At 43.3% G+C, this 12,500-nt stretch overlaps 1 protein-coding gene across 20 annotated transcripts in view; it reads left to right on the top strand.

Annotated features, from left to right (window-relative positions):
• LOC134454608 (muscleblind-like protein 1) overlaps positions 1–12,500 on the top strand; it is a 245,836-nt gene that overhangs the window by 210,338 nt on the left and 22,998 nt on the right. For all 20 annotated transcript variants that reach the window (XM_063205684.1, XM_063205690.1, XM_063205695.1 and 17 more), the window contains one exon: positions 6,952–7,167. In XM_063205684.1, coding sequence (XP_063061754.1) covers positions 6,952–7,167 — 216 coding nt within the window. The remainder of the gene's footprint in view (positions 1–6,951; positions 7,168–12,500) is intronic.

The raw sequence follows: 12,500 nt of genomic DNA on the forward strand, positions 1-12,500 counted from the left end.
GGCAGTAAATCTATTTTTTTCATTGGCTAACAGCCACTGAAGTCCCAGATTTGAAGCGCCATAAGCTTTTTGCTTCTCACGGTGATTGGCTTTTGACAGGGCTAGATTCAGGAAGTGGAGTAGAGCAGGCGTCATATTTACATTATAATTGTGGCTCAGACCAGTTGTTTTTATTATTAAAGTTAATGTCGAAGACAGTCCATTTCTTGCTAACTGTGATGTGGATTACAAAAACGGTGGAACGTGAACGATGGTGGTGGAACGCATGGATTAAAAGTTGGGATTTAGCTGCTTTCAAGACAACGTTTTAAGGTAAGGTCATATGGGTTCATATCCGCTGTGACACTGTTTGTAGTTGCTGAAGTTAACTAACTTGATGTTAATTGTTCAGAAGGGTTTTTTTTGTCTCTGTCGTGGACCTGTTTTCGAGTGAAAAGACAGCTTTGTAGGGCCATGCCATGCCAGCTGTCAATCAAAGCCAACGCAAGTAGCTGTCGTGTCTTGTTTTGTAGCCTAGGCCTATGCTGTGAACATCGGACTTAATGTCTTTTTTACGGATTTTTGGAATGATGATTGCGGTGGTGTCATTCTGTTGGATGCATTTACTGTGGATTGTTGTTAAACGGCGGTATTACAACGCAAACGTGTGGATTGCATTAAGTGGTGGAGTGAACCAAGGATACAATATGACACGCAGCGTGGTAGAAAAATGACGAGTAGCCTAGTGGCAGAGAGGTTGTCTGAAGAGCTCAAGACTCACCATTTAAGTCGCTTTTATCAAAAAATGTCTAATCTGGAGGAGACCATATAGCCTAGTTCGACTTGGTTTCCCAGTTTCTTGCTTAGCATACCAATATATCAATCACACGCCCCGAAACCGCGCCTGCTCTCAAGTTATGTTTGCATGCAAAACCACTGCGAGACTGGTCGTCTTAAAATTTCTACAGCCATAAATCACACACTGTTGCATAGCCTGCTGTAGGCCTACTTTAATACAACGTGAAATTTGTTGACAGTTCTCCTGTTTAAAGTTTGAATTGGTTGGGAAAGTAGCACTTGCTGATGGGATGGGAGAGGTGTTTAGAAGCGCGCACTGGGGCGGGGTCTTGGTGGGAGACTCGTGCACATTCTGAGTAGAAGCTGGAGCGGTTTAAACATTTGTGATGTTTTAATTTTTTAATCAAGATTTATTTTTTTTAATGTAGTAGACCTAGGCTACTAAGCAAATACAAATATTTAGCGGAAGAATAATAGGCGACTAACAATAAAAAAATGATATTCAGTGTATTATAATCAGGGTATTATAATAGCCTAATACATCCCCCCCCCCCCCGACGGACGGTTTGTTGTGAAAATGTCCCCCCCAGTTTTTGAAAGCTATCTGCGCCCATGGTGTAGAGGAGCGTGCCTTCTCTTTGTCAGACAGATGGGGAAGAAAGGCTGAAAGGCACATTAGTGGGGATAAAGACCAGCGCAGGTACAGAGACATTGAGAAAGAAAGGGATGAGACAAGCCTTACAAAGAAATCTGTTGAATTAACTCGCCCTCTCGCTCGATCTTTCCCCAGCCCTCATTAGCCCCGGTGTTGCTTACATTTGGTGTGAGGCTTCACTTTCATTCTGGGAAACCGGCGGGGAAAGGACAAAGTGGTCAGGTGCCCCGGGCTCCAGAGTGAGGGAGGGCCCAGAATTGTGTTCTCCTTAAGTGAAATCATTAAATGTGTTGAATGTTGGGGGTGGGGGGGGGTGGTGGGTGATGTGCTGTGGTGTAGCGAGCTAAGCCCCCCACATTTGGGCTTGCATGCCCACCCACGGGGACCCAGGTTCGAGTCCGGCCGGGGTCATTTCCCGATCCTCCTCTGTCTCTCTGTCCCATTCGCTTCCTGTCACCATCTTTGACTGTCATGTCAAATAAATAAATGCACAAAATATATATATATTAAATGCCCCTATAATACATATATATATAAATGTGTTCAGTGGGGGTGGGGGCTTTCAAATGACTTTGTCCCCGGGCCTGGACAGAGCTGTCAGCACCCTGCTTTCACGCATAGAGTAATTAGTACCTTTTGTTAAAGCGCCTAGCTCTGAGGTGTGAGATTAGATCACAATCTCAGAGCTGGTGTCATGGAGGTCTGTTGTCGCCGTTGGACTAATGAGCTCTGATTATAGTACAGTACGTCTACTGTTCTTTACATTGCACTTAGCTGAAACTTTTATCCACAGCGACATAGAATTATTCAGGTACATGGTATTGGTTACATTACGTGGAGCGTACCTTGTTCAATGCCACTTCAGCTATGAATTACCAAAAGGCAGGGTTTCCCAAACTGGGGTGCGTGCACCCCTGGGGGTGTGCGGCCTGCCACAAGGGGGGGTGTGCGAGCTGAATAGAGCAATGGCTGAGATGTGTGGGTTTTTTTTACATAATTAATGAACATTACTCAGTTTTTAATTGTTTGGTGAATTGTATGCTGGAAGAAGCCATCTGAAGTGTTATTTATAACTCCTAGACTTGTCATACAACAAGTGCCATTTTAATGATGGCAGAAAAAAGCGTCAGGTCTATTGGAAATGAGGATTGCCCAAAATCCTGTGCAATATTTGCTTAGAGGGTGCGCAAACCACATTGAAATGTAAAAGGGGGTGCGCAGGGGGAACAGTTTGGGTACCGCTGCCTTATGGTGTAGTTCTTGCTCACACAAGTTCTTGCTACTGTAATGGCAGAGAGAGTAGAGAGAGAGAGGTTCCATTGGCCCAGTGTTTCCGGGTTCTACTATTGCAAGGGGGAGGGGGGGATCCCCCTTTAGGCAGACCTAGGCAGACCTAAGGACTGTTCTATTCAATGCTAGGAGTATTATGACATGCCCCTTTAGGCAGACCGGAACCTGGTCATGTTAGGTGCCCATAGCAACCTATTACAATGGCATATCTCACTTAAAGAATCTCTGGTAATGGTAAGGTTGGGACACAATATTGTAACCCTCTGATCCCTATGCAACTCCCTAACCATTAGCTCTGGAATGTGATGTGGAATGGGAGTTGAAGGACCTTCTTTACAATGATTTCGTAAGTGCCCATGGGGAACCATATTTGTCTCCACCTCTTCCTCATTTCCAATCACCCTCGGCATCCTATTTACTGTAATGTCTAAACTCTGCTTTACACCTCATTGGATTCTATAAGTCCAGGGTTACGGTTTCATAATTATGTTACAGTTATGGATGGTAATAATGATATTGATGTTAATTGCTGTTGGTGTTGATCCTCATGATGATCCTGATGATGGTCATGGTAATTGATGGTGATATTGTTTGGGACCATTTTGCATCTGCAATCTTCTTAGTATTTTAGCTGTGTGTTATGAGAACCGGCGTAGGACCAAGTCTGTGTGTGAGCCCCAGGGTTTACAAGTTCTCATGTGCAGTATACGGTCATCATGACAAAGCATTTCGCTGCCCACTGCATTCCACCTTTCCACCAACGTCCAGACAGTGGACTGTGTCTGTAGAGCTGATTTATCATGACCAATAAAAAAGTGAAGTATACTCGAGGGGACTCCGTTAGGTGAGCCGCATTGACTGTAGTATATGAAAAAAGTTAATTCCCCCCCCGTTTTCCTCTAAAACAGTATGGGCTCTAGCCTAGATCTAGCTTTGTGGTGGTAATTTCCTAGAACTCTCATCTCACCCTCACTAACCCCCCCCCCCTTGCATTTCACACACACACACACACACACACACACACACACACACACACACACACACACACACACACACACACACACACACACACACACACACACACACACACACACACACACACACACACACACACACACACACACACTCCACCACCGCCACCATCTTCCTCTTGTTAAAATTCATGGAAGTTTCTAAAAGTTTCCATGAGCTGTGAAGTCAGTTATGATCCCAGGCGTGAGCCAACCAGCCAGCCAGAGAGCCAGCCAGCATTACAGTGGTGCATTTCTCGAAAGCGTAGTTGCTAACTACGGTAGCTGCTTTGTTGGTTGCAATGCAATTTCCCATTGCCAACTACCCAAGTTGCTAACTGCTAACAACTACGCTTTCAAGAAATGCACCCCAGAGGCGCTGGTTCCGGCGCTGGGATGATTGCCGTAGGCCAGAAGCTGCCAGGAGCAGCACTCACTCTGCCTTTGCAGCATTCTCAACGCCTGGGCCGCTGACAACATTGGCTGGGCCTAGGACATAGTAATCTGAATTGGGCCCCCTACCCAATACATACAATTTAATGAGAACCCAATTCTGAGCCCCCTCTTTTGCGGGACAACAAGTCCTCCCTCCCTCCATTAGCCCCTTTCTCTATCTCCATTTCCATCCTTCTCTCTGTCTTCCTCTTTCTCTCCCCCCCCTCTCTCTCTCTTAGCTTTTTCACCCTCTATCTTTCCTTCTATCTGTCTTTCTTTCTCTCTACTCCTCTGTCAGTCTCTTTCTCCCTTCCCCCCCTCTAATTTTTTTCCTCTCCACATCTCTCCTTCCCTGTTGTCTTTGCTTCTTTCTCTGTGCTTCTCTATTCCACTCTCTCCCCTGCCTCAATATCTCTGCAGTCGCACATATCCCAACCTTGTCCCTCTCACGGTAAGCCAATATAATAGCCACCACAGCCTACGCTACTAAAGGGGGAAGCACTTTGATGCAGTGGCTGACCACCGAGATCTTCCTCCCCTGTCAGAAGACCATGATAGAGACATAAGCTACAGGACAAAAACCCTCAGTTTACTGTAATTCAGATAGACAGGTACTGGACTCACTCCGAATGCAGCACAGACGTACAGGGAGCGTGAGTGGGCGGAACCAACCAACCAAGCGTCTAAAAAGACGTGATCGCCATTGGAGCGTACAAGCATGTCGACATGGCTCCAGCACCTGCAGATCAAAGCTCTGCTGGTTGGCAGCGGGATGTGAGGTTTTTCTGGAGTGGTGAAGAGAAGACGTCAGGAGGGCCCTGCTGTCCAGAAATTGGTTGTAAAACAGAGCAGTTCCTCTCCAGTGGAGACATTTATGATCCTTTTTTTTCTTAACCCTGTGAAACCTGAACCATGAAAGCAATGAGAGAAAATTCTAATTTTTTGGAATTTGCTTCAATATTGGTCCCTTATAAGAAATGTAAAAAAAAAATTCAAAATTTTGTTAAGGTCGCTGAGATATTTAATGCATCATATATGATGCATCAGGCTTTTAATGAATGAAAATTCAAATTTCATGACCATTGAAAAATGACTTTTAATGCATTTACAACTTTTTTTTAATTTAAAAAAGTTGTCAGACAATTTAATTTGAGGATTATCTTTAACTATTTAGTGAGATCCTGACATTTTTTAAAGCCTATCCTTGTTTTAGCAGGACCATATTTTACATTTCCCACAGCCTGGTTGGGTAATTTTTTAAAATCTATGTAAAAACATAGCTGATCGAATGCTCAACAACCTATTTATGAGTGTAATATAGATCATTATTCATTTTTGATGTGTAATTTGAATATATGGGTCCATTACTACAATTGGACCATTTCTCCATTCACTTCAATGCATTTTTTACGAGATCATAATTTCAACATTTTGCATTGCATTTTCAAAATTGCAAGTAAAACCTGTTTCTTAAGGCAATATCTTTGTCTTGAAGTAAAACAACTTGTGTGTTTTGTTAAACGATCGTCGTGGTATGCTTTGTAAGTTTCCCTATGGAGCAAATGCATTGATGGCTGACTTCCTGCCACCGCCGGATGGTGCTTATATGTCTCATCAGTTTTAGCACGATCTCTCTGCAACACGGTGTAAAAATATAAACTCTTCCTTGCTTAATTGCACAAAGCAAGTGTTCACATTAAAGGATGTAGAGTTATATTTCGGAAATTTGTACACAAACCTTATGCAATTTGACGAAATCTCAGCGTCGGTCAGGGAAACCGCTTCTACCCCATTTTCCTGTTTTTCGCCGAGCTGTGGTCAACTTATTGTCGACCGCTGCTCTCTTGTGGCGGTTTCCGTGTACTGCAGGACGTTTGGAAATGACACGCAGGATGTTTTTCAGATCGATTTTTTTGTGTGTCAGCGTGGAGAGGGCTTTGAATTTGATGAGACATATATGATGCATCCGGCGCGATAGGGTTAAATGCAAAAAGGTCCCTGACTGGAACACATCAGTAGAGGCGATGCAATGAAACGAAATGGAGAGATCATTTCAACGTCATTATATCCGGCACATTGTGACAGAGCACACACGTCTCACAGCTCACCTCTTCAACCTGCTTCCCAGTATATGGGCCAGAAGGCTTTATGTGGGTTTTTAATAGAGAGGCGGTTATACGTTTGTGGTCATGAGAAAAAGTCTTCCATTTTAAATTGTGGTTCGAGTCCAATGCTTGTCTCTGTCAAGCGGGAAAATCCGATGAATGAAAACCAAACTCCCCAGACCCAAGTTCTTTTTTTGGGGTAAAGTGAGTTTATTACACTGAAGTGTTCTGTTGGCAGGGTTGTTCATAGGGACCACACACCATGGCTTATGCTTTCTGAAAGAACAGGGCAGAAAAAACGTCCTCCTGAAAAAAATAAATTGTTTGATTTTCGATGGTAATATTCCAACCACTTTGTCCAATTTTCTCCAGATTGATTTTTTGTTCTCTGTATTGAATGACTGCTTCGTCAATACCGGGGCGCTGTTAGCCATTCCAATGAAGAACTTTTAAATGGAAAAATTAGCCAGAAAAAAATAATAATGATTGCATAAAGCGTGCTCTCTCTAATAACCTATGATGACATTTTGCGGAAATTGTGTGCCATCACCACAGTACTGTAACAGTCCTCTTGTCCATCTTTCACCCTCTCTCTTCCGCTCTATCCCTCTCTGTCTGTCTCTGTCTTTCTCTCTCTCTCTCTGTCTCTCTGTCTGCCATGTCTCTATTCCTATGGCAGCCCATGTTCTCTGTGACACCCAGCCTGGCCACCAATGCCACGGCCGCTGCCGCCGCTGCATTTAACCCGTACCTGGGCCCCGTGTCCCCTGGCCTGGTGCCCACGGAGATCCTGCCCAGCGCGCCCGTCCTGGTGACTAGCAATCCCAACGTCCCCGTGCCAGCTGCCGCCGCCGCTGCCGCCGCCCAGAAGCTCATGAGAACAGACCGGCTGGAGGTGAGTGCCACTCACACTGGCTTGTATTCACTAAATATTTGTTTGTTCGTTTTTTTTACACTGGCCAAAAAACTGTTTAGCACAGTGATTTCTCAGAGGTTCTATCTGTGATGTGTTTCATGTCGTGACTAATATTCAAATAAAATGGTGAGGCTGACGGATTTATTCTACAGTATTGATAATATATGCCAGCCTGACGACTGACAGAATTGCACAGCCAATTGTCTTTTGTGGTGAACCTTTTGCCGTACTGTAATACTAGCTTGTCAGTTACTGCCAGTGTGGACCCAAGACAGGCCTATATGTGATAGCTCTTCACTGTATTTCTTGTCCGGCCCCTTGTTCCTTAATTTTGAGCATTGTTTGGATGTTGAGTGACAACCTACCGTAGGTGCTTCCATTTTTAGCTTCTGTTACTATGAATTGAAGAAGCAGACAAATCATGGACTTTTTGGAGAAGAGTTAGGGTTTCATTGCTTCCTCTGCTAGATTTGAGTTTAACTTTGCTGTATAACAGCAGACAATTAGGTACACGGTGAATCAGGGTAAAGGACAGTGACGGAAGTAAACGGATGCAAGAGGGAACAGACAAATGTACCAGGCTGATGGTGTCTTTAAGCGAGCTGGACCCGAGCCCAAGATGTTGTTGTTTATTGATTTCTGAATAATATAGACTCCACAGGTTGTGAATTTATCTTTGTCTAATTTTTGCACACAAGCACAAAACCCCAGTCACTCACACACACACACACACACACACACACACACACACACACACACACACACACACACACACACACACACACACACACACACACACACACACACACACACAGAGAGAGAGAGAGAGAGAGAGAGAGAGAGAGAGAGAGAGAGAGAGAGAGAGAGAGAGAGAGAGAGAGAGACAGAGAGAGCAACTGCAAATCTGATTCTAGTTCTTCTGAGCTTCAATCTTTTCCGGTGACTTGGCCCGCTGTGAAAACTCAAACACCAAAAACTCCATCTCAAAGATTTTTTCCCCTGTCTGGTTCTGGTAATTTAATGCCCGGGGCAAAGACAACAGGACATTTTCTTGTTCTTGCAAAGAACAAATCATTTGAACTGACTAACTGCTCAGCCCTCTAAATCAAAGATGTCCAAAGAGAGATTAGCTCAAACACTTCCTTTATGCTCGTTTTAATTAAGAATTGAACACAGAGATGTCTATCACCATATATCGGGTCTATTAACATAATTTCCTCATGAAAAAGACTTGAGCAAAGAGCTACATGCTAATTATCATATCCCAGTACAGTAGCTAAGTCTGACTGCTAGCTAGTCTAGCACTAATGAACTACAGAACACTCTGTTGAGTAAAGTTCTACATTCCGCAGCTAGCGCTTTAGCCCTCCTCAAACTCAGCTTTTATCATCATTATATAGAGATTGTGACTAATGTCTCTATGTGTGCGGGTTGTCCTTTGGGCTGTGCTGTTCACCATGGGTCATTAATCAGGTAGCAGGTCAATGGCATGCATAATATATGGCAGGCTGATGGTGACTCCAAGTTGCTAAGCTAAGCATTCAAACGTGGCCCTGGTCACTAATACAGGCTCATTAAATGTACAGTAGTTCGATAGAGAGGTATCTTTGTCGTGACAAATAAATGTGCTGCATAAAAAGTCTCCCAAAATGTGGCGCTTGTTTGATATTAACCAACGACAAGACTTTCCCTTCACTCAGGCTTACACTCCGCACATTATAAACACCTTTAGAATTGTACTCATATATCTTAGAAAGAAACTTCTTTCGCAACAAAAGTGTTGTATCTGAGAAAAGGACATTCCAAAATGCACTTAAAACAAAATAAAATGTACTGTTGGTGTGTGCAGTTACCACCGAACATATTACAGGTGTGTCCATAATCTTGCACATGTACAATATAATTCCACATGACCCTCTATTGAATGTAGAAGTAATTTCGTTACATAGCCTAATAGATTAGTAGTTTTAGAAGTTTAATAACCTTCACCGCTTGAGTAAATTGTGAGGCTCTGAGCTATTGGCTGCAAAGCCATTTTAAACAGCCTGTGGAGACAAAATCATCAAGAGTCACATCACTGTTTTACTCTGTGCTTTTGTACAGGGCGACTTTTAGTTACAAACCAAAAAGCCAGGCCATGCAAGGATTTCGGGGTGTCTTTATCACTGAGCTAAATCAAAAAGAACTGGAGCAAAGAGAACTGTCACATCGTATTATGCCCATTGCAATGCTCTTAGCTGTTCAGTCATACGGAGTGGGGGTGACATGGAGACTCAGCAGTCTCCCACCTCAAACAGACATAGACACAGACACAGTGTGCATTCCAATATGCAGACTCCCATCCTCCACTTGTGCTTGTGGCCTCGTCCCGGCCTCCTGACCCCGCCTCCGTGGAGAAAACAATAAACTTTCCCAGTTGTCAGCCTATAGCCACAACAACTTTTGGGGGGACTGTTTTACATTCACCATCCCAATTGCAAATGAGAAAATGACATTGGAATTGTGCTTTTGCAAGATATTGAATTCATTTTCTGTCATCAGTGACGTCACAAGCAGGCAAGTGATCAAGGAAGGACGGGAGTCCACATATTGGAATCCTTCCACAGCCTCATCTGCAGCCTCCTCCCTGGCCGCCACCAGTGTGGACGAATCAAGCTGGGGGGTTAGCAGTGTGTGACAGGGCATATATATACAGTATGTCAGCCAGACTAGGTTGTGTGTGTGTGTGTGTGTGTGCGTGTGTGCGTGTGTGTGTGTGTGTGTAGCAAAGGGGAGTAGAGTTGCCCAGCTGGGACTCAAACCCAGACCATCTGGGGTAGTAAACTGGGGCTCTGACCGCTACACCAAAGAGCCAAGCTCATTGGCATGTTAGTCAGAACACACCCACAACCCTAGTGATGGTCACTCCATCACAGTGTGTGTGTGTGTGTTTCTGTGCGTGCGTGCGTGTGTGTGTGTAAAAACAAGCATAGCAACAGACTGTGCGTCTCAGCCGGTTGAGGAAATCAAACTGCATCACCAAACATAAAGAGATATACACGGAGCCATCCAGAGGACACAGAGGCAATATATTTGCCTGACTGATGATGGCAATGATGAAATTGCTATTAAGAAGCAACAAAATGCTTACTAATTTATTAAACCGAGTGGAGTTAGATGGATTATATTTTCATTCGTAGATATGCTTTCTTAGACAAATGTTTACTTTTACTTATATTTACTTTTAAGGAAGGCAGGAAAAAATATCAAATCAGAAATGTTTGTCAGGGACTGGTTGGTTTTAAAATATATTTTTGCATGCTTGTCCAAATACAACATAAGCAGATTTCTATTTTATTTTACTGTTGGTACTTAAACTATGCCACATAAACTCGTCTGCAGTGGATTTGATTTTTGTTTGCCTACCAAAGTTGAACAACTGTCAATCCTATTTTCACTCACTGTTTTCCCACTTCCAGTCTGCAAACCAGTCTGCAATAAAAGAGCAATCTGCAATATTTTTTCACCTCTCTCCTCAATTATTTTGGGATGAATTTACAGCAATTGCAACATGTTTTACCCAACCCACATGGGGGCCATGTCACCTCTGATTGTCCCCAGATGGCTTGAAATGTATTCCTGACTCAGCGAGAGTATCTGATGACTCACTCACTGTGGCTTGGCAGTCGTCACCTTCACACACATGGGTGGCGCTATACATATGAGATGAGGAGCAGAGACACCAGAACTAGTCACACAGTGGGTGGTTGGCAGATAGCGTTTAGCAGAGGAGGTTTCAATGATAACACTTTCCATGAACCTAATGTACACATAGTCCTCCAAAGCCATCATAAACACACCACTGAAGGGTTATTTTGCATGCATGCATAAAGATTTGAAATGATTTAAAGAATTGACGTTTTTAATACAACTGCACTTGAAAGGCTTTATAATAGGCCAGCAATTTATGCATGTATGCATTATGCATATACTGCATCCTAACTTCTTATGAATGTGTTTATATGGGTCTGGTTTCATAGAAAGCACATTCTGCCCACTCTGCTGGCTTCCCAAACAATGTAAGGCTCTAAACTTTCCCAAAAAATTTCATGCAACTCATTCTTAATTCTCGTTGTACACCCTGGTCATATTGCTGAGCCCAGTATGTGCTGTCGGAAGCTACATCGTTGGTATCCCAATGGCAGAGGTATCATGATGTAATCAGTTTTCACACAGAGAAGCGCCGTTCAAGGAAAGTGTAATGCAATGAACGTGTAATGGCCCAGGAGAGAGACACAGGTGCAGCTGAGACAGAAAGAGAGTGAGAGAGAGAAGAGGAGAGAGAGAGGGAGAGAGAGAGAGAGAGAAACCCCAAACCAATTCTGTCTGCTGCTATATCTGCAGGCGGACGTTACACGAAGGCCACCAACGTGAAAATGATATACATACATTAAAAGTTTTGATGTTTGAAAAGTTTCAAATGGAAATGCCTAAGAATCTTTTTCACAAGATTTTTTTTCTTCAGCAAAGTGCAGGAAATGAAGGTCCAGACGTGATGTTCTCAGCCGAAGCTGCTCTCTCAGGGAAAAGCCCACTCACTCCAATCACGCCGTGCGAAATGTCGCAATTGTCAAGTCAAATTAGATGTTTAGACCCAGGAGTGGATCTAAATGAATCTATAAACGGGGAGCCCTGGATTTGCGGTCTCTCTTTTTCTCCTCAGAAAGGTTATGATCATTTTGAAAAAGAGATGAAAAAAAAGTCGGTTTTGAATATTCTGTATGTCTATAATTATGTGTTATTTTTAGATTCCCTCAGGAGTTCACTCTCTGTGCATTTGGCCCCTTGTAAAGAAATAGGCAGTCTCAAAAGCTGTTAGTAAGCGCCACCGGTTGCCTTCCTCCTAGTTCAAGCTCATTCTACCTAATTTGCCTGGAAATGGGTTTGCTAAAAATACACAGCGGTACGAAAAAAAGTACGACATATTTTCAGCTGCTTACCGGGGAGTGTCATTCAAAATCAATGGCGCACTGTTATTGCACTCAAACACTCCACATTTCAGGAGCATTTCATAAACGCTACGAGAGCACAGTTATTAGTTCATGATTGAAGAACCCCCAGTTATGAAAATGTTATGTGTATATTGTAGGCTTCCATTTTGTTTGTTTATTTGCGTGGCACTATGATCCAAATCCGTAATGCTCTGCTATAAATACACGCCTACTTACATAGAACTGCTAAATACTAAATATTATACTAAAGTACTAAAGTTTCTCTGGTTTTTGGTCGTTGGGACGCCTGAATTTCTAATACAGGGAGACTGATATTCTAAA

The sequence above is a fragment of the Engraulis encrasicolus genome, chromosome 8 (genome assembly GCF_034702125.1).
Source record: "Engraulis encrasicolus isolate BLACKSEA-1 chromosome 8, IST_EnEncr_1.0, whole genome shotgun sequence".
NCBI classification, from domain to species: Eukaryota; Metazoa; Chordata; class Actinopteri; order Clupeiformes; family Engraulidae; genus Engraulis; species Engraulis encrasicolus.